Source organism: Stegastes partitus, unplaced genomic scaffold, assembly GCF_000690725.1.
Source record: "Stegastes partitus isolate 25-593 unplaced genomic scaffold, Stegastes_partitus-1.0.2 Scaffold78, whole genome shotgun sequence".
Lineage (NCBI taxonomy): Eukaryota > Metazoa > Chordata > Actinopteri > Pomacentridae > Stegastes > Stegastes partitus.
Window position 1 is genome coordinate 304577 of NW_007577809.1, and position 20334 is coordinate 324910.

Consider the following 20334-nt stretch of genomic DNA (forward strand, 5'->3'; position numbering starts at 1 on the left):
CAGGGGGGCATGCAAAACATTACAACATGCTGACGTACGACGTCCAATCTCATGTTGTATGCTTATCATAGCTCTCACAACATAAAGTGACCTGTGACTGAATGCTGTCATTTTACCAGACTGACAAAGCCAGAAATGTGAGGCATCCCATTTTAATGAAAAGTGCTACACAGTAGGTACCTGGGTAAGCAGCAGTCAAGGTCCAGCTCTCCTTTGAAATCACAGTGAACCATATCCATAGTCAAACTGTCACCACAGTGATATTCAGAGGGCGGTTCACTGATGCAGAGAGAGACGTCGTCTTCGTGGACGTTGACGTCTTCGTCTTCCTGAGACATCTCATGCTGAAAGAAATCAAGAGGGACAGCAATTAGTGAAATGAACTCGAGTCACAAACAAATACTGAAGCTGCATGCATGGAATGTGTTCCCTCTTTTATTCTTAATTACTAAACTGAGAATTATTGTGGTTAAAATGGATACACTAACCTTGCACGGGACCCTATGGACAATCCTTGAGGTGTTTTTGTTTATTTGTTTATTTTAGTGTGCATATATTTTGCCAATTAGATAGATTATAAAATCCTTTAACTCGGCCAGCATCGCGGCCCTGCACACTAGCGGTTTGGGACAGGCAATGTGTAAACCTTTCTTGACTTTCCACATGCCAAGAGTTTTTAGTTGATGCTTAGAGCCACCCACACAGAAGCAATAGGTATACACATTGCCTTAAACAGACAGACACAGAAAGAAAGAATCTTGTTTTTTTTTTCTAGTGCTGGCTACAACCCCGTCACATCCCTGCCACAATCTCTGCCGCAATTAAAAAAGACTAACCCAGAGCCCAGAGTTATTGATTTTTCCGCTTGCAGGTTTTAGTTCATTCTCCTTTTGCATGCACCTAATATCAAGAAAAGACCCGCTCATGCTCTATTCTGAAGAGAGGAAATGTAGGAAAGTCACAGCGCCACAAAATAATAATAAACATAGACTAGACCCAAAGCAACATCAAAGACATTTCACAAGAAAACATGCAACAGAATAGCTCCTATTTAGCAAAATTAGTAAAGAACTCGAGTATGGAATTGCGATAGGAATTAGTAGTTCCCAGAATCTCAGACACTCTGAAGCCCTTATTCACCCGCTGCTTCGAGTCCTCTGGCAGCTGGACCTCGAAACTAGGATTTTTGGTGTTCAGAGGAGTTGACTCTGCTGAAGTTGAATCAAAAAAGGCAGAGGGAGAGTCCATGCTACTGCTCTCTGCTGTTGGAGAGAGGTTGACAATCTGAAAAGAGACAAGGACAAACTATTGGAATCTTTAAAAAATACAGTTTATATATCATATAGAACCGCAAAATCCTTAACACTCCTGCAAGCACGGACAGTGGAAGAGTGGCTAACAGATACGCGACAAGACATGAGTGGGGTGACAGCTGCGTGAACACATGGGCTTTCCATCTGTCACATTAGTTGCCACAAACTTTTGCGAGTACTGTATGAAGACTACTTTCTGTCGTGGAATAACAGAAAGAAGATGCAACAAGACCGAGGAAAAGGCCTCGCTACAGTTCACGGACACTTCACGTATACAGACATTTTTGCTTTTTTCAGAGCTATTTGCTCCTGAGTCAGCCACAAAAGGAAAAGCCATTCCAGTGATTACAATCAAAAGGCTTTATCCTCTTGGAAGCATGAGTGTGCTTTGCAAATTGCACTGTAATCGGTAATTAGATAATGACATTTTTTTAATGTGGAAAGAGGACAATAACTGAACAGTGGCACAAAAACATAGCTCCTAAAGGGTGCAACATGAAAATAGTTCGTCTTTAAAATATGTTTTTCATATTCCTTTTTAGAATTATGGGTTGCAACAGCTTGGTTTTGCCCTGCAAGCAGAGAAACTTACAAGCTGTGAGTGGGAGAGTATCTGGCTGGCGGTGAGGGAATCCTCCTCAGATGACTCGTCGGAGTCTTCTCGGGCGATCTTGCTGAGGCTCGGCATGCTGCTGGACAGCTGACTCTCCTCCAGGGGCTGCAGGTCACTTCGGTCCAGACTATCCATGGAGCGCCTCCGCACACCCCAGTTGAAGTTGTCCATGGTCTCTCCCTGCAACAGTGAAGAGCCTTGAGTTACCAAGTACCAAGACGTATGCTACAGGACAAACACATGCACACGCACACACTGCATTTATACACTCACAAACATGCAGTGAAGCTTCAGAGAGGGGACAGTTTCTGGGAAAATTTTCACACCCTGATATACACTACACAAGCTACTACCAAAATATCCACAGTGCTGGTGAGAGTGACAGAAAACCCCCTGATATTGCCAAATATTTACAGATTTGAAATGGTTTCTTGCATGAAAAGTGGAGCGACTTTCAAGTTGACGTGACTTTGGAAAAAATCATCAGAATAAACAAGGGAGACTTCCTTTTGTGATTAGCTTAAAAGTTTAAATATAAAGTTCACATGAGGTCAGGAATCTTTTCTCACACCTTGTTTAACTCATCTGCACTTTCTTTGACCATTGCAGCTGTTTTTGTTGTGGAATTTTAGGAGGTTCAAGGAGAACAGCTGATACTGAAAACATTGTGATGTGGTTTAAAAACTACTGAAAGTAAAGATCAAGATACCAATAACTACAGTAATGCAGCATGAGTGAAGTTAAATTCAGCCACAATGTGTAAATCATCAGCATCTTCAGTCCCTGTACTTTGACAGAATCGACATAAGCGAAGTTTGACAATTTGATGCTTTTTTACTGAAGGTAAATCAACAAAAATATAACATTTTGTTACTTTTCACTGCATAAATTTAGTAAATAGCAGAAGGTAAAGGTGTACAGTAGAATGAATGTGTGTTAGGATTGATGACAATGAGAACCGTTAGAATTGAACAGAATTTCTTGAACTGTGTTGTACTTCTGTGTCTCTAGATGGGGCTAACACACCATGAATAGTAGAATTGGGACACAGACTTCTTTTTTTCTTCCTCTTTTTTAAAAAAATAAAAAATTATTGCATTATCTAAAGCATAATGCTTTCACTTGAGAAAAAAATGTATGTCCCGTTTTTCTGTGATAACAAGATCATTAACTCTTTCTGAAAGAAAGATTTCATGGAAGAAAAAAATCAGTTTTTCTGGATGAACCATCACTCTTGAAGTGCCTGCACAAAGTGGATAAACTCTTAAATTAATGAGAGCCTCCCCTGGCATGTTAAGGTATCTGGTTAACTAAAGAAAGACCAAGAGGACATTTCCATTAAGATTTTCTCAGAATACTGAGATAAAAGTTTTGTTAATTCAGAAAACCAGGGCAAACATATAATGGATGAAATAACTGATGTTCAATTTGTATTAGGAATATCTACACCCAGACTACAGGGATTGTAACATGCAACTATGGTGGACATATCGGTGAACATCAAACTGCTCATTTTCTGGGTTAAAGGCTGCACACAGGCATAGAGACTATTAATATATGCATTAATCGTGTGTCAAATGGGAAAACATCATGAAGAATACTTTAAAAAATGATCAATCAATCAATCAATTAATCAACTGAAGTTACAGCAGCTAAAAGTAAATAATCATCTTTAAAAAATGTTTATGTTGACATCTATTTCACTGCTGACTCTAAGTCCTCTGCGTGTCAATTAGAAAATAACATACTGTGTTTCTGATGTATGAGTGGACATTTCTCTCTCTCTACTGTGTGAATGTTGAAGTATCAGTCTTGTCATTTCACAGCATGCACACACGTTTGCTACTCTTTGCCATCAGTGTGGCAGCTCACTAAATTATCTGCACAAGCAAACACTCATTTAGAAAACACAGCAAATCAAAATATAACATGACTAAACTTACCTGTAGCTCCTAGATAGCACAAACAGAAAAAAAAAAAAACAGAAAAAGAAACCCCATTACAGAGAGCAGGCAGATCTGACCCAGCACAGTACAAGAAGAGTGTCTTCAGAGGAAAATAGTCTGCTCTTCACGCTACGGACAGTTTTTCTTACTGCTTTTGCTTTACAAGTTCGACTACGTTGTTGTACATCAAATATAAGAGGAGGTGAGAGGAATAATTAATTTTCTTTGTCGCAATTTTCTTTGGTCAGACTCACCTCTCCATCCTCTAGCTCAACATCCAGGAAGTCAAAGTCTCTGAAGACTCTGAACTGCTGCTCTGAGGCGGTGTCGTCCATGTTGTCTGCTTCCCGGGTCCCATCGTCGGAGGACACCAGGCTGGGCTGGTGCTCCATGAGGTCCAGCTCCCCACAGCTGGAGAATATCACCTATTCAGGGATTTAAAAAAAAAAAGGTTAAAGGCTGTTTTTGAAAACACAATGGAAAGAAAAATAGATGTCGAGGGTGCTGAAGTGCATTGCTCTGCTAAAATGAAATGCATCTTACCGAAGGATTTTTTGTGAGCCCCACTTCTTGCCCACACAAAGACAATACATTCACCAGTTTTTCCCGTGTTCTTTTCTGCAGACAAAATGGAAATATTTTGAATATTCACTGTCATTTGAACCAAATTTTACTTTTACGCCTTATATACAATTGGTATTATGTAGCTGAATACATTATTTGAATACACATTGGTACAAATTACAGTATGTTTTGCACATGGCACCAACATGCATCTGTCATCATCTACATACAGACTTATTTTATGTCAGGTCTAAGTGGATTCCTAATGTACTAAACAAGGATTAAACACTTGGCATTAGTAAATACATTTGATGTGAAATCGCAACATTTTGACCCTTCAAAACTTAATTCTTAGAGAAAATTAGAAGAAGTTTTAACCTGTGAAGACTGAGGCCTCTTCCAGCTGACCGGCACCAGGACGTTGTTGGAAGTGGATCCAGACGAGGTCGAGGAGGTGCTGCGGGTCACTGCTGTGGTCCTGCTCTTCACATCTTGGCCCGGAGAGCGCTGCAGATCATCGTAGCGCCGACCGATCACCGGTGTCTACAGGCGTGGACACAAACAAGCAAACACGTGCAGACAGAAACCGCGATGAGTCAAGAAAACTATCAGGATGAGAAAGTCCTTCTCTGCTTAGCCAATCCATGAGTACGGCGTCATTGCAGCTCCCGCTTCGTCTAGACTTTAACTGATTCACAGTGACTGTAAAGTGATCGATGCTTTAAGATACTTTGGAATAAAAACTGTGACCACTGAGAAAAAAAATCTTTGCCAGTCAGCATTCGGAATGCATGTAGCATCTGAAGAAAAAAAACGCTTTCATTTCCTCTGCTTTGTCCTTCAGTCTAAAAATATCCGGGTATTTCAAGAAATATCAGCGGTTTGTCCAGTGACTCTCAAGTTTAAAGACACACGCTGCTGCACAGCCACTGGAGCTCATAGATTCACATACAAAGGGCGGTAGCAAAGAGTTGACATCATTTCTTGCCATTCATGAACTACACAAATAGCTCCCTGTTCAGTTCCCACACATACAGCACTCCGCCTGTATCTTTCACATCACTTTCCAGCTTTACTCTGCTTGACTAATTGTGTTTACCTTTCGGGCTTTCAAGCTAATCTCAAGAGGTTCCGTCAAAAAAAAAATATATCACCATTAAGGAAGGGGAAGAAATGTTTCCCTTCCAAAGAGCTTTAAAAGATTCCACACAACCTCAACAAGCACCACACCCTGGAAACAACAGGAAAAAATACAGGGGCAAACATGCAGGCTTTCTGCAGACTACACAGACGCTCAAAACAAGAAGTTTAACACGATAAAGAAAAAGCTAGAGAAAGGGTCTCTAACCTCAGATATGTCAAAGTGGAAATCCAGCGTTTTCCCAGGCAGGGCCTTGGAGGAGCGATCCCAGACACGACTGATGTCCTCATAGGAGAGGTCACTCTGTGGGAAGGAAGGCTGCACCAGACTGGCGGATCGAGAAACCACCAGCTTCAGGATGTTCAGCGCTTCCCTCCAATGGGCAGTCTATAGTGAACAGACACACAGAAATTCACCTGTACACGCAGACAGCAACCGACATAACCGCATGTTTGAAAAAAAAAAAAAAACAACCACAAATGTCTTTTTGTGTGTGTTTTTTTATGGAGTTCTATTTTTGGAGCCAGAGGTGCGAAAGGAAAATGGAATGAGAAGAGGCAGAGGCCCGGCCTGTGGCACAGAGTCAGACTGTTTATAGTCTGGGTGTGTCTACAAATTTACTGCGCTGACACAAGGCAGCTTTTTCCCCCCTTTTTTTTTCTCATGAGCACTTACAAAAGGAAAAGGGAACACAGGAGACTCCTACCCACACCCCACTAGCTAAAGATTTCCACTGATCACATCTGATCTAAGTTATACAATTCTTTTCACATTCCGCACACATGTGTGTAACTCAGTGAGTTACCACAGAAGCATCGCACAAATTTCAAGTAAAAATCAGTACTGGGAAATGCATCTGTTTGCTGCACATTCAAAATAATGATCTGTAACTCACCTGGACAAATTTCTCTATTGTCTTGAGCACCTCCATGTTGAAGGGTTTGGCTTGAATTCCACTCAGGTCCATGTGACTCAGAAGGCTGTAGATGATTTGTAAAAGGGTCTGCTGCATGCTGGGGAGACCCTTCTCTAAAAGCTGCAACAACAATTAAACAACAATTAATTTCTATAGCGCCTCCAACACACCATGACCGTGGCTGCGCAAATCAAACCCGATCAGCTGCACAAACCTCTGCCATGTAAGTGACCAGGTTCAGGGTGATGTCCGAGAAAGCTTCATGAAGATATCGACACACCACATTGACCCAAGAGAAGCAGTCTCGCGTGTAGGAGTGTGTTTTATACAGAGTCATGACATGAGCGAGGTTGGAGAGCTTGGCGTTCTTCTCCTCGAGGCATACCTACACAAAAAAGAAAAAGTCCATTAGTTCCAGATATATAATTATAAAAACTGATAATAGAAGCATTAACAGAGGCAAACCTGGGCTATCCTCTCAGCAACGTCTTGACAGAACTGTGAAGGGCCGTCGAAGTTCTGCACCAGATGCGGAAGCAGGCAGAGAACATTCAAAGGAAAACCTAACAGATAAAACAGACAAATCTCTTCAATATTCCTCACGAATTCTTTTTGAAAAAAAGTTACATGGTCATTGGTACAAATGGGACTAAATGTTTTCAGATACAAGGCTGGTTAACTACAAAATGTTTACTTTTTACAAATCCATATCTACTGATTCCTACATCATACCTATGGCTTGTGATGTGTCCACTACAGGCACTCGTGACACAGGTGTGAGTTGGCAGAAGAGCTGCAGCGTGAGGTCAGTGGTGGACACTGAGGTGAAGCCCTTTAACAGCAGCTGCTGCAGCCCAGTGAAGCTGCTCCACTGCAGCTGGCTCTGCAGTTTCTCCAGCTTCTCTCTGTTTTCCTGCTTGTCCAGCGACATGTTGGCCAGCAGCTTATTCAACAGCCTTAAGGACATTTGATACTCAAACTCAAAGTCTGACTCCATGAGCGACACTGCCACCCAGAAGATGGTGGCCAGCAGGTTGGTGGGATGGTTGATGCTTGTTGGATCGGTGACATTGTCCTGAGATGAGGACGAGCTGCGGATCTTTGCTAACAACACCTGCTGCTCGCAGGCTTGGATACGATCCAGTGTGGCGCTGCGAGGCGGATCAGACCACCTGTCTGCCTCACCGAACTTCTTAGGAACCGAAGAGCTCCTCTGATGTCTGCTCCTCTCTTCCCTTCTCAGATTGAGCTGCCCGGTGCTCTTCCTGTTGGACAGCAGCTTGAAACTGGTGAGGAAATCTGGAGATGAGGCTCTGTAATTTAACACAGAAATAAAGTTTTGACATGTTTCAACAAAAATCTAAACATCTTCAAACATAAATACATGTAGAAGAGACACAAACCTTGTCAGGATAGCCATGAGATCATTGTTCTTGAGACATTCAGCCAAGTTATCGACCACAGATTCCAGAGTGAGTAATACTTCCATCACATAGCCCTGCAAGAAAAACACACAACTGCATTTCTGGAGCAATTTCTGGTATAGTTGTATCAGTAATTTAAAAATTAAAAAAAAAAAAAAACTTTTAAAATGTTTTAATTAAAAATGGGTTCTCAAGTTCCATTTGTCCAGAAAACTAGCAGATGTCATAAAGTTAGAAGGAGGGTATGTAAATTGAACCTGAGCATTTTTGCCTGTTTGGATACCACATTGCACCTCCCTACAGCTAACAACAGTACTTGATGCTCACAGCTAAGAGCCTCATGTTAATAAACTGGAAACCCTTTCACTCATACGGGTTCATCAAGAGTCCTAAAAAGTCTTTGAGTCTGTTTCTTGCCCACCTGGACAATCTGACAGTTGGAAACAGGGCCTGAACTTGTGAATTCTTCAGGAACCCTGTGTAGTACTGACTGCATGCATTATTGAATTTCCCTTCTGGGATCAATAAAGTATTTTTCATTTCATTTCATTTCATGCTGTAAACTCTCTTGCTGACAGACATTTAACAGAGCTAAAGATGCAAAGAAGAAATTCCTACATGGTTTATGCCTGAACTGAACTCATAGCTACATTGCAAATACTCTGACGCATCACATACACGCACGGACCACTGACCTGCACTTCTTCTCCATGCTCACCAACGACTTCCACCAGCCTGGACAGCAGGTCGGACACAGCGTGGGCTGAGATGGGCTGCCGAAGGGCTCGAAACACCTGGAAGGAGCGACCGGCGTAGTGACGGGATGAACTGCACAAGGCTGTCTGCAGCGCTACGTCACTGAGCTGCTGCTCCAGGTGGAAATCTAGCAAGAACAGAGTATGCAGAGTGTTATTTTGTGTCATAGACAGAGTTCTGTGGTTTAATTAATTAATAAATTACTGTCAGGAATATACTTAAGGATTACCTGACTTGGAATCTTTGAACACAGACACAACATGTCGCAGGAAGTTCGTCAGCTGCCCGGTGCTTTTTGAAATCTGGTTCTTTGGTGAAATGTCTTCATGGCACCACAGCGGTCCATATGCTCTATAAAACAACCATTGCTTGGTCACTAACAACACCCAGCATATTGTCTTTTTTAAGGGGACACTATGGTAGAAGAGAGACAATTAACTCTTCATTCGAAACAACCTGTACCAAGCTCAACTTTAGGTTTTATTTAGGCAATAAAGTATTATCAGCAGCAAAATCTATTTAAAAGACATAAAATCCTTAATTTCCTTTGGAGTTTGCAAGATGGTGGCTTTAATTAGAAATTATAATCTGCACAAATGATATCAAACTTCTCCTATAAGGATCTACTGCACTATGCATGCAGCACCACTAGGTGGGAACCTTCGTCAAGAAATGTGAAAAAGCATATCAGCATACCAGAATCCTATATTTGGCTGGTATCCATGACATGTTTTTGCTGTATGACATGCATTTAAAGTACAAAATAGTATAGCAATCTGTACCTTGTGGTTAAAAACTCAATGAGCTTGTTCGTCTTTTCATCCATTTTACTGGAGGCCACCAGCTCCTCCATGTCCTGGGAAATCTCAGGCAGGTTGTTGCTGCTTCCTCCAAGACTTAAACTGGACGATGTGGAAGAAGAGCTCAGACCAGAGTCCGGCACAGGAGATGCCTGACACTCCCGCAAGAAGTCAAAACCTCCTGAACACAACAGAGAGACAGGTGTTTGTTCACAAACACATGTTTTTGATGCTGGTTTTCATTTCCCTGACTTGCAACTGGAGATGGCAGTGGTTAATGTAAGAAGGAAACATACAGTGAGCAGCATTACTTGTGTTTAAACATCGCTTGGAATGTGAATCTAATTAGCCTTGTCTACTCACGGAATTTATTTACTGTGATGAAGTTGTCAAACCTAACTACTAAGCTGCTGCACATCTAATCTCATTGTTGCTAATGAGAAGCGGATTCTTTCTGCAAGACACGACAAGTTAGACGCAAATTCAATAAATATGTGAGAGAAGACATTACAAAGCATGTTTTCTTTGGATTTCACTGGCAGCGTTATTATTGTTGTATAAAAAAAAGTCACTATTTCTGGCATACAAATTTTTACCTAATTGGTCAAATGGACAAATAACATTCTGGATATTTTAAAATGTCTAGACATTTGCAAAACAGTTTATCAGCTGGGGGAGGAGGAGAGTGAAAGCAGCCTATCCAGGCCTGAGCAGATGGCCCCAATTTGGGCAAGAGGATAAAAATAGCAGAATGGAATGCTTTAATCAAGACCTTTGATGTCCTCTGTTATTGCTTTTGGCACAGTGTCCAAATATTTTCTCCCCAGATAAGAAACTTATCTATTGTCTGAAAGGAATGCCAGCCATCCCCTCCTGATGTTCAAGTTTTTATTAGGCGAAGAGAATAGCCATGTGTCAAATGCCAAGCTGCTGCTACAACCTTTTAGTAAAGTGGGATTATAGTTGCAACTGAGAAAACTCACACAGGTGACTGCGAGTGAAGGAAGATGTGTTTTTACCTGAAGGTGAATATTCGGGCTGCAGACTTGGTTTGCAGGTGAGCGTCTTGGTGGAATTGATCTCACGTGTCTGCAGTAAGACTGACGCAATGGCCTGGAAGTTGTTGTTGCAGGACAATGTGATGAGCAGGTGGAGGAGAAGACGTTTGCTGTGCTCAAACACCTCTGGACGATAGTGATCCATGCCTGAAGTCAACAACACGATCACACCAGTTAGTCTCTTTCACTGCAATGTAACTAATTGTTTTCTTAATTATCTGCATCCAGCTACACAGTGCATCATCACATTTAGATTACTTATACTATGGCTGTTATGTTCGAGTGAATTTACCCAAAAACAAAGCATGCAGCAGTAAAGGCAGGTGCATGGTCCAGTCTTCTCTCACACTGTGGTCCACCACCATCTCTGTCATGAAGATGACTGCTATGTTACACCTATAACAAGCAAAACAACACACTGTAAAGCCTCTTAAATGAAACACACTTTAAATCTAACTGTGGCAGGTTATGAAAAGTTAGAGAATAATTCCATTGCTGATCTCAAACATCCTCAGAAACTGTTCCAGAGTGTCAGAATGAGCACATTCCTAAATCTGACCTGTGCAGTGGTCCTCTGGGAGTGATGGTCTCTGGTAAAAAGTCCACCAGCGGAGCCCAGCATCCTCCATTCAGGGGCATAGGCAGAGCATGGGGCTGGTTGGTCTCAATAACCATCATCAGCCAATCAGCATAGGGAGGCAAAGGTTCACCTAAATGGTTGCAGAATATTATGTTTACATCAATCCCAGTTTACCTATATAGCGAACTGCATTTCCAAAAATGAGTTTGTGCTTTCCCTGATGCAAGACATGGGTGGCATAAGGTCAAATGACACAGAGGAGAAATACATTTAATTCTCTGAACCCCCAAATCTGCCGGTCCAGTTGAAAGGCAAGTAAACGTTAAGAAAATTGCCAAAATTGCATCATGTATCAGAGCCAGAAAGTATAAAAACAGCAAGAACTGACTTGATTTCCAACGGTCCTTGAACTGTTCATCTGTGACGTGCCATTAAGTCAGAAAACTTAACCAAATCTAGGCTTAAAATCCTGATATTTCAACAAAACCACTCAATTCAACATGTCTTGTTTTAAAATGTACTAAAAAAAAAAAGCATTTACATTAATCAGATTCTGCCCAAAATACAAAAACATTCGAGGTGCAGTATCTAAGAATGCAGTGAGAAATGAGTCCACAGAAACTAAAAACAAAACTGACTGGAGCTCAGTGTTAAAACAATAAACTCCTCATAAAACATCACAAAAGACAATTTCACTTTTGAAGCAGAGTTATCAAAAAGATATTTCAGGATTCTTTAAATCGTCAGATGATTCTTATTCACAATAGTATGCAGGACGAATTCAGCCCAAGACTGAGCAACAAAGCAGTTTTTGGGTCACTGGCTGCAGTGCTGAGGCCCTGGGCTCGACTACTTGTATTTGAGTGCCAGTTCTCACAGAAGCCCTATAAAAGCCCCAGGCTGCTCTGCACTGCTCATGCATTATCAATGACACCATGCCGGTTACCATTTACCCTCCAACCCAGCCTGGGTATCCCACACTCACCAAACCATGACAACCACAGTTTTTCACGGAGTGTTTGAAACAGAAAAACACTCACTCTTATCTTCATCGTAGGATCCACCCGAACTGTTACTGTAGCGTGATTCCAGACGGTTGTGTGCTCGTATCATGTGACTTAGCCTAAGGTCAGAAAAAAAATAAATCTTATAATGTGTCTTGTTAGTGTTGTACTTCACTGAATCACAAGATTGAAGAGGCCACTGACTACTGTACCTCTCTTCATTCTCCTTCACAATCTTGGTATCATCTGTGTCAGGAAAGCTCTCCTGGCCTGCAACAACTGTATTGCTGCTCGATGTGGTGCCTAGAAAAGAAACAAAACCATGTGTTATAGTATCCTCACAGAAAGTCGACTGAGCTGGGATCTATCTGGTTTTCTGTGGTTGACCACTAAGTGGTTCCACTGAAACATTTGAGATTTTTACGGATTGATGATTTTTTTCTACTTAAAAAAACAAAACAATTTTCAACAGGTGTTCGTTCTGTTCAGTAAGACTATGTTTTCCAAAGATGTACCTGAAGCCGCTGCGGAGGCTTTGCTTGTGGCAGTGAAGCGATAGAAAGGAGGGCTATCACAGTGCTGCACCACAGGATTCACTGGATCCATTTGCTGTAGCTCGAATATCAACTCCTCCATGGTCTGCATGGTGTTGTTCCGGCACAGATAGATCACCACCTTCTTGATCTAAATAAATACACCACAGAGTATCCGTGAGAAACTGGAGAGGTTAAAAAAAAAAAGAGAGAGAGAGAGAGCTACATAGCATTTTTGGGGACGACCTAATATCTTACATATGGGAGGAGGGTGGTGTCACTGCTAACACCACACAAGCTGATGAGAAACTGCACTGTGGTTCTCAGATTGTTGCTCCACTTCTCATTGCTGACTAAAGCGTTCCAGGCGTTTTCCATCTCTGGTCCAGGTAGATCGTCTCCATACTGGTCAGAGAAGGTAAAAAAAACACACAACTATATTAGCTGCATTGACCTCAGATTACTCATTAGGCTTTTCATCACATTTCTTCAGCATGACTTTACCTTGGCGGTCATGAACATGAGGTTATTGAGAACCATAGATGTAGCTTGTAAGGAGCCCCAGCCGGTGCCTTTCAGCAGGTGTGATGAGCTTGTGCTGGTGATCGGGCTCGATGTGTCATAAACCGAGGTGCACGGTGTGAAGACTGGGAGCAGCAGGCCGCTGTCCACCAGCTCTATGTTACCGAGCCAGGGCAGGAGGTAGGTTAGCATGATCTGCCTCCCATTGGGATGAGTAGTGGGGAACCTCTGGCTAACCTCTGGAAAAATGCAGAATGAAGGCAACGTAAACATCAGAATAACATCAGTGGCCACTGCGGCGGTTATATTCTATAAGGAAATCAAACACATAATGTATACCCAGTTTCACCATAATGGGCAGTTTGATCCTGATTCGCATATGAATTAACCCTAAAGAGGGGGTGTCTCTTAGTGAATTTAAACTCTCTGTGGTCTGTGGAAGTGTCCATAAATACAACAAGTGTCTGGGTTGTTTGGAAGATGACTTGAGCAGCATTTAGTGGCAAACCAGGAGAAGATGACAAGCTTGCGAGTGTATTACAGCAGGGAGAGAATCTGAAATACACTAGAACAAAGTGCGCTAATCTGACTGCAGTCACACATACAACACAAACAGCTACCTGAGAATAGAGGGAGTGTGAGTTCGGGGTACATCCTGGCCAGCTGGCTGGAGAGCTGAGGCAGGGAGACGCTGTACAGAGATGGCAGTGGACCATGGGTGCCGTAGAGGATGCTGTTTGGCTTCTGCTCTGCAATCTTCTTAGAGTATACGAACAATTTCGCTTCAAGAATCTGTTCAATGAAAGAGTGGAAATGTGTCTGTGGGACAGCCACCACATAAAACTACACAGCAGCACAACAGGTTCTTGTTGCGATTCTCACCTGCATTAGCTGCATTGAGATCTCATAGATTTCTCTGTTGGTGTCCGACGCCTTGAAGAGCACCAGATTCAGCAGCGTCACGATGTCACATGGGTAGCTTTTGCTGGTAAAGAAAGGGAGAAACAAAATTAACTATGAATTAAAAGTGAATGTTTCACGTGATGCTCGGGTTAATTCTTGCTGAGATTAAGCGAGAGGTGGAGAGGTGAACTTCTCGTGAATAATGAGCTCTTTAAGAGGATTAGCTGGTAACACTTAGAGACTTTGCCAGTTTTCTCACTCGGACAAGAAATGCGGCTCATCCAGAGAAATCAGTATCTAACCTCATTAGGGAAATCACCGATTAACTTCACCTCCAAAAAGCGACAAATAAACACAAGATGGTCCAATATAAACCAAAATAAAGGCAGACTGGAGCTAGACTGTCCCTGATACAAACTATGTGTGCAGACAGCTGAGCTTAGCTTGTTGTGAGATTGTGTACCTGCTGCCACAGACTGTGGCGATGGCTTTGAAGCAGCCTGAGGCGAGCTGATAGGAGCCTGTGTAGCAGCGATCCACAGCCCAGTTGAAGAGGTTGACCTGGTCGGCATTGAGCTCCAGGAGCAGGATGACAACTTCACAGCCCAGCTGATGGACCTGAGCCAGGACATCAACACAGTCATATTTCATTCATGTTTTTCTTGCATTCTTGATTTTACATCAGTGATTACCTGAGGCTGTGTCTATTTCAGATGATTTAACCCTCACGTATTTTAAACCCACTGGCACAGGCATGTTGTTGTTTTTCACAGAATTCCAGCATTTATCAGAAACATTTTACAGCAGAAAGAATCATTAGTCTTTCAGCTTTCTGTGGGTCTTTGATCTACCCGCTTGTGATGTGCCACTCGGTCGGGAAACCTATCCAAATCTTAGCTTAAAATCTTGACAGTTTTATCAAAGTCACAAAATTCTACATAGCTCAGTTAAGAATTTGATTTAAAAAAAAAACAAACTGATTTGCACAAACAAGATTCCAGAAATATTCTGTGATCCTTGTCGCAATCGGGAAGCCATTACTGACTGAGCTGCAACCAACAGTCACATAACAAAAAGGCTGGACTGCGTTAAACTGCAGACTGTATTCAGCTTGTATTCATCACTTTCCCCAATAATGGCAATGCCTGCTCTTGAGAAAATGCTGACTCCAGATTTTTTTCAATTTTTATAAAATAAGTAATCAAAGAAATTCAATTGTTATTTTTTAAAAACTTTTTTATGATTCTTGGAACTTTGTTATACAGCACAAAAGACATTTTTGAGGTCTCTCTACTTCTAGCCATGGTTGTGCTGTTTCGACAGAGGTGCAGGACTTTATGTTGCAGTAAAAAATGAGCTGACGGTGAGTAAAAATGTGACAGGAGCAAAGAATGCCCAGAAACTGCTTGGCGTTCAGAGAGTTAAAACATTCAGTGTAAAATGATTCCAGTAGCTCTACTTCTGTCATATCAAAGAGCTGATAAATTACATTTCCTGGTTAGCTTCCCAGTTAATACCTCAAGCCATGTGATGGGCTTTACAAAGGAAGAAATAAAAAAATAAAAAAATAAACATGCAGCCGCTTTATCTTGTATTACAGTAAACTGGAATAAAGATAGTATCACACAAGTTTATTTTGAAACAGGACTCTCCTTCAGTAGTTGCCAGCAGCAAGATAATGGTGAGCAGTTGGCAAAGAATAGTGCTGGGCTTTTATAAAGCAGGCTTCAGCAAGCTATCGGATGAGCTTCCTGGGTCAGCTCTTTGTTTAACTGCACCACAGTGGTGAAGTATTGGCTACATACCCGCTGATCCTGGCAGGCTAGTATATTATCCAGCCACTTATAGAGGTATCCGTCTGGAGAGAGGCCAACGTTATCAAACACAGGCCCACAGCACAGCACAGCCGACATGGCCTGGAAGAACAGACATCAGTCAAGAATGCAGAATCACATGTTAATGGTTTTAATAACTGCTCTACTTTTAGCCTCATCTTACGCTGCCAAAATAGCAACACATTTACATCCAATGTCAACACCAGCGCTGGACAAACATGGGTGATTGGCTCCAAAGTTTTCAGCCTCTGTGATCTTGCAATGATCTTAACAGCTGTGTTGTTTTGTCAAATTGAAGGAAGTTATGTTTACCTTCAGGGCACAGTATTGATATCTTGTGATCTGGTGATTCCTGTCACTGTAGCGGTCCAGAGGAGTGAACATGATGCTAAAAGGGCCGGCCCACTGGCTGAAGAGGATGAAGAGGTGATGCCGCAGGCTCTGCTGTGGAAACAGGAAGCGCCTGTGGTGCACTGAGGACGCAAACAAGAAAGGCTTATTAACAAAGTGTAGAGTCATCTAAAATATCCACGCACCTTAAACTTGTAACTCACTACTAAAAGTGCACTCCTCGATATGATAACAAGATGCTGATGTCCCTTGACAGACCATTAGCCGCTCAGTGGGGACTTGTGAATGCGTGGTAACCCATGAGTCATCACCTGCCCTTGCCTGCTCTGTCCTTAAGTTGGACTATTTTTGGATCAACTCCCCCTGGACTACATCCAAAGCAAGATCAATGTCAAGAGTCTTGTACTCTGTGTGCTGTGCTAACTCCAGCCAAATTGAAGCCTATTATAAAATTCACAGTTTGCAAATGGACAGAGTAAGGCACATTTACAGGCTTCATTCTGAAATTTATCAGTCTGAGCAGTAACTTGTTAGAGGGGGAAAAAGAAGGACTTTAAAGTTGAGTTATAGGAGTACCTGGTACACATTGGATGAGGTTGGCCACCATGGCGCTGAAGTGAGCTCGAATGTCCTTGAGGATCTCTGCATCTTTGTCATTCTCAGCTTCCAGGAGCATCCGGGTTAGATCCACATACTCCAGGAACAGAGCACCCAGGGCCAGGGTGTCACGTTCCAGAGCTCCGTTTGTGCTGCGGGATCACAGAGAAAACAAGGAGACGCCCAGTCAAGAGAAACCACAAACCAAATAGTATGCAACAATGTCTTAATTTCTAGTTAAACATCTGTCAGAACCCAAACTGTACATGTGTTAATTACAACGGTGTTTGATCAACCCCTGTACTTTCAGCTTAACTTTGAAAACTGCTGGTGCATTTTACAAATTTGAAAATTAAGCTACACCATTTAATAGATTTTTACAAGAAACTCTGAAAACAGATTTGCAGATTTTCACTTTCCTACTCATCCTTAATGTGCCGTTCGGTCAGAAAACTGAACTAAATGTAGCTCAAAGTCCTGATATTTCATACTATATTACTATTACTATACTCTATTTCACACGTCTCGTTTAAAAAGTCACCAAAAATAAACAATTTGCATGAAACAAATTTGGTAAAAAAAACCCCTAAAACTTCAGCGCTCCTCTGGACAACTGTGAAACTTGTGATCCCTCAGCTACAACCAACAGACACATGACAAAAAAATCATGTACTTTTTGGTTAAAATAAATTGAACTACAGACAGCGGAGCAGAGAGGAGAAACTGGCCCACATTAGGAAAAACTGTAACCAGAACAAAAAAAAAAAACGATTGGGGGATGAGGGTTAAGTAGCAAAAAGTCAACATTATAAATCCTGGTGACCCTTCTTAATGAAGTACCCTGGATGTGATGCTATCATGTGTTGGGCTAAAAGTGTGAACTAACGCCACACTAACCTGTCGCTGATGACACCTGCGTCAGCCAGCAGCTCAAAGATCCGCAGCAGCTGCAGCCTCAGCAGGTCTCGCCGCTCACGCCGCTTCTTGTTCTGCAAAACATCATTAATATGAATCCTGAATGGAAGAAGAAGCCCTGGAGACCATATTAGTAATTCTCATTTGCTGAGTGATTTTCTGAAAGATCGCAGCTCTCTGGTATGATCATGTATAATTTAGTCCATTCACTCTCATGGTACATGTTCTACTTATATCACGTATGTTCAAACAACAAACAAACCTCAGGTCTTCTTTCTAAAGCCTCCTTCATTAGGGGATGTAACTCTTCCACGAGTTCCCTGTGTGCACACATTGAAAATACAAACTTGTAAAATGCTTCATCAAATAATATTTGGTTCATTAAACAAAATTAAATTACATTGTGACTATTATTTTTTTTTCTAGGGAAAAGAGATTTAAGCTGTAAAATCAGATTTCTAGGAAACAACTGTAAAAGGCAACAAGGCAGCACTCCAGTATAATCCCCTGTTCATCTCCACTTTAAATCCACACGAATACAGATCAACATAGGCTTTAATTATGGAGAAAATAATGGAACTTCCATTTGACTGGTTCTGTCTCACTAAAAGAGCAGCTTAAATCAGAGGCACTAAACTGTTACAGATCATAAGTAGCAACCTTAACAATTAACAAGTTTTCGTAAAAGGAAATTAGGGGTAAAATTGGTTCATTAATGCAGTGGAAGGATTCAGAGTTGAAGACCTGAAAGACAGTTCTTTGATATACCTGAATATGAGTGAATTGGTGCGACCAAAGCCCAGAACTAATGACTCTGTCAACTCAATGCTCTCTGCCCTCATCAGTGGAACCAACTGCTTCAGAAGCCAAGCCACAGATGGGCTCCCGATAACCTGAAACATCAAACAGCGACTGTTCAGTCAAACAAATAAAATCTGTCACGCTGCTTGAACACCACTAATTACTGAGGGCTGCATTGAGATAAGTGTCTGCGCAGTTAAGAATATATTGCCTTCCTGTCGCATTCATGTGAAATGGCTGCTGTGCAATTCGATGCTTTGAGTTTGAACGTCAACAAGCTCAGTATGAACACCTGATCCTGGAGAGACAAAGCACTGAGGGAATTAATAAGGCCGGAAAATGGGGGAGGCAGCTACCTTGTTATCGTAGCTGACACCGCTGTCAGGCGTAGGAGCTGTGATCTCAGGTGTCGACGCTCTCAGATGGCCGGGGCTCATGATACTGGGCTTGGCCACCCCAAAGCAAAGGATCAGGTAGTTTCTCCACAGGGTTACATAATTATCCCCACTGCCAGAAGTGCTGGTTTTCTTTGCATACACCGGGTTGCTGGAGAATCATAAAAAAGGAAATATTATTAGATCCTTATTTTTATCTCGGCTGTTTTTAACAGAGGATCTTGAGGGGGAGTTTTAAGCTCAATGGGAAACTGGTATCAAGTGGCCAGGCTAAAAACAGGAACACTAAAAAGGGAAGTAAACAAAATAGAAAACAGAGGAAGTGTTTCATTATCCATCCTTATCTCACTGCAGGATGTGCGGGCACTTACTTTGGGTCTACCAGCGGCATTAGCATCTGCATTCGAGTGAAGGCGTAGGGCCAGGCGTAGCTGAGGGCTGTGGGGCAGTGCTTGGGCAGGTTGTCCTGTCGGAGGAGGCTGTATACACACAGCACCCAGGGGTCCTTCACAGACTGGGCAAAGATCCACACATGCGAGGGGCTCCGAATGTCATAATGACTGTTGACGAGCAGCGCATTCCACTCCACGAGCCACTGAAGGTCTACGTGGTGACCAGCTGGCAGGGCGGCCTGCAAACAAGCACGGCGGGGGTCAGAGGTCAGGGGTCATGACTGGATTAGATATCCGACGACAAGCCTTTGTTTAATTTCTTATGTGCAACACTAATAATTTACACGCTATTAAGGAAAGTCCAACATCGGATTATCGCACAGTATATTTAGAAACCCATTTTCATAATGCATAGAAGGATATTTACTGCATTATCACATCCTCAATAAATTCTCAGTATCGTGTTGATAGCCCGATGATTACGTAAATGAGAGTCATTTGGCCAACAGCTGCTCAGTTCCAGCTGCTCGCTCAGTAACTAAATCGAGCTCCTGCCTCGCAGTAAACGTAACAAGCAATAATTTGCTGTTTAGTGTGGTTAAATTGTTGAGTGACGCCCGATCATCTCTTTAAAGGGGTATCTCACTGTTCTATTTATAAGTCAAGTCATCTGAAATTGCCACAGTGGGAATAGAGTTGAATCTACGGAACAGCAAAAACAAATGATCAAATAAACAGTTGAGCAACAAAGTGAAGATACAAACAACTTACTGTGTCAGAGACTGCAACGTTGACGAAGCTCTCCAGGATAATGGGGCTGAGCTGATCCATAATCTCTATCATTGGTTTATCATCATCCTGCAGATAAACAGGTATAAAATCTCAATCTGTAAATTAAACATCAGTTTCTACGACAGACAGAATGATACATACGAATTTACAATAGAAAAAAGAGTATTTAAAAGTCTAAATACA

The 20334-nt window shown here is 42.0% G+C and overlaps 1 protein-coding gene across 3 annotated transcripts in view; it reads right to left on the bottom strand.

Moving 5' to 3' along the window:
* Nucleotides 1-20334, bottom strand: part of frya (furry homolog a (Drosophila)) — a 47358-nt gene that overhangs the window by 4187 nt on the left and 22837 nt on the right. The window contains exons 20-55 of one of the 3 annotated variants that reach the window (XM_008276631.1): nucleotides 20131-20217; nucleotides 19339-19598; nucleotides 18929-19118; nucleotides 18540-18664; nucleotides 18034-18091; nucleotides 17754-17845; nucleotides 16836-17008; nucleotides 16221-16381; nucleotides 15879-15989; nucleotides 14537-14691; nucleotides 14053-14155; nucleotides 13791-13962; nucleotides 13153-13409; nucleotides 12907-13053; nucleotides 12631-12799; nucleotides 12328-12418; nucleotides 12152-12234; nucleotides 11091-11241; nucleotides 10824-10927; nucleotides 10493-10678; nucleotides 9456-9654; nucleotides 8903-9024; nucleotides 8613-8800; nucleotides 7897-7991; nucleotides 7226-7806; nucleotides 6959-7056; nucleotides 6708-6878; nucleotides 6473-6613; nucleotides 5785-5964; nucleotides 4815-4979; nucleotides 4416-4490; nucleotides 4127-4297; nucleotides 3870-3878; nucleotides 1906-2106; nucleotides 1141-1284; nucleotides 181-344 (exon numbers count right to left, since the gene is read on the bottom strand). In XM_008276631.1, the coding sequence (XP_008274853.1) occupies nucleotides 181-344; nucleotides 1141-1284; nucleotides 1906-2106; nucleotides 3870-3878; nucleotides 4127-4297; nucleotides 4416-4490; nucleotides 4815-4979; nucleotides 5785-5964; nucleotides 6473-6613; nucleotides 6708-6878; nucleotides 6959-7056; nucleotides 7226-7806; nucleotides 7897-7991; nucleotides 8613-8800; nucleotides 8903-9024; nucleotides 9456-9654; nucleotides 10493-10678; nucleotides 10824-10927; nucleotides 11091-11241; nucleotides 12152-12234; nucleotides 12328-12418; nucleotides 12631-12799; nucleotides 12907-13053; nucleotides 13153-13409; nucleotides 13791-13962; nucleotides 14053-14155; nucleotides 14537-14691; nucleotides 15879-15989; nucleotides 16221-16381; nucleotides 16836-17008; nucleotides 17754-17845; nucleotides 18034-18091; nucleotides 18540-18664; nucleotides 18929-19118; nucleotides 19339-19598; nucleotides 20131-20217 (5579 nt within the window). Of the gene's footprint in view, nucleotides 1-180; nucleotides 345-1140; nucleotides 1285-1905; nucleotides 2107-3869; nucleotides 3879-4126; nucleotides 4298-4415; nucleotides 4491-4814; nucleotides 4980-5784; nucleotides 5965-6472; nucleotides 6614-6707; nucleotides 6879-6958; nucleotides 7057-7225; nucleotides 7807-7896; nucleotides 7992-8612; nucleotides 8801-8902; nucleotides 9025-9455; nucleotides 9655-10492; nucleotides 10679-10823; nucleotides 10928-11090; nucleotides 11242-12151; nucleotides 12419-12630; nucleotides 12800-12906; nucleotides 13054-13152; nucleotides 13410-13790; nucleotides 13963-14052; nucleotides 14156-14536; nucleotides 14692-15878; nucleotides 15990-16220; nucleotides 16382-16835; nucleotides 17009-17753; nucleotides 17846-18033; nucleotides 18092-18539; nucleotides 18665-18928; nucleotides 19119-19338; nucleotides 19599-20130; nucleotides 20218-20334 lie in introns of all 3 variants that reach the window. The other 2 variants (XM_008276633.1, XM_008276632.1) reach the window with 2 other exon arrangements.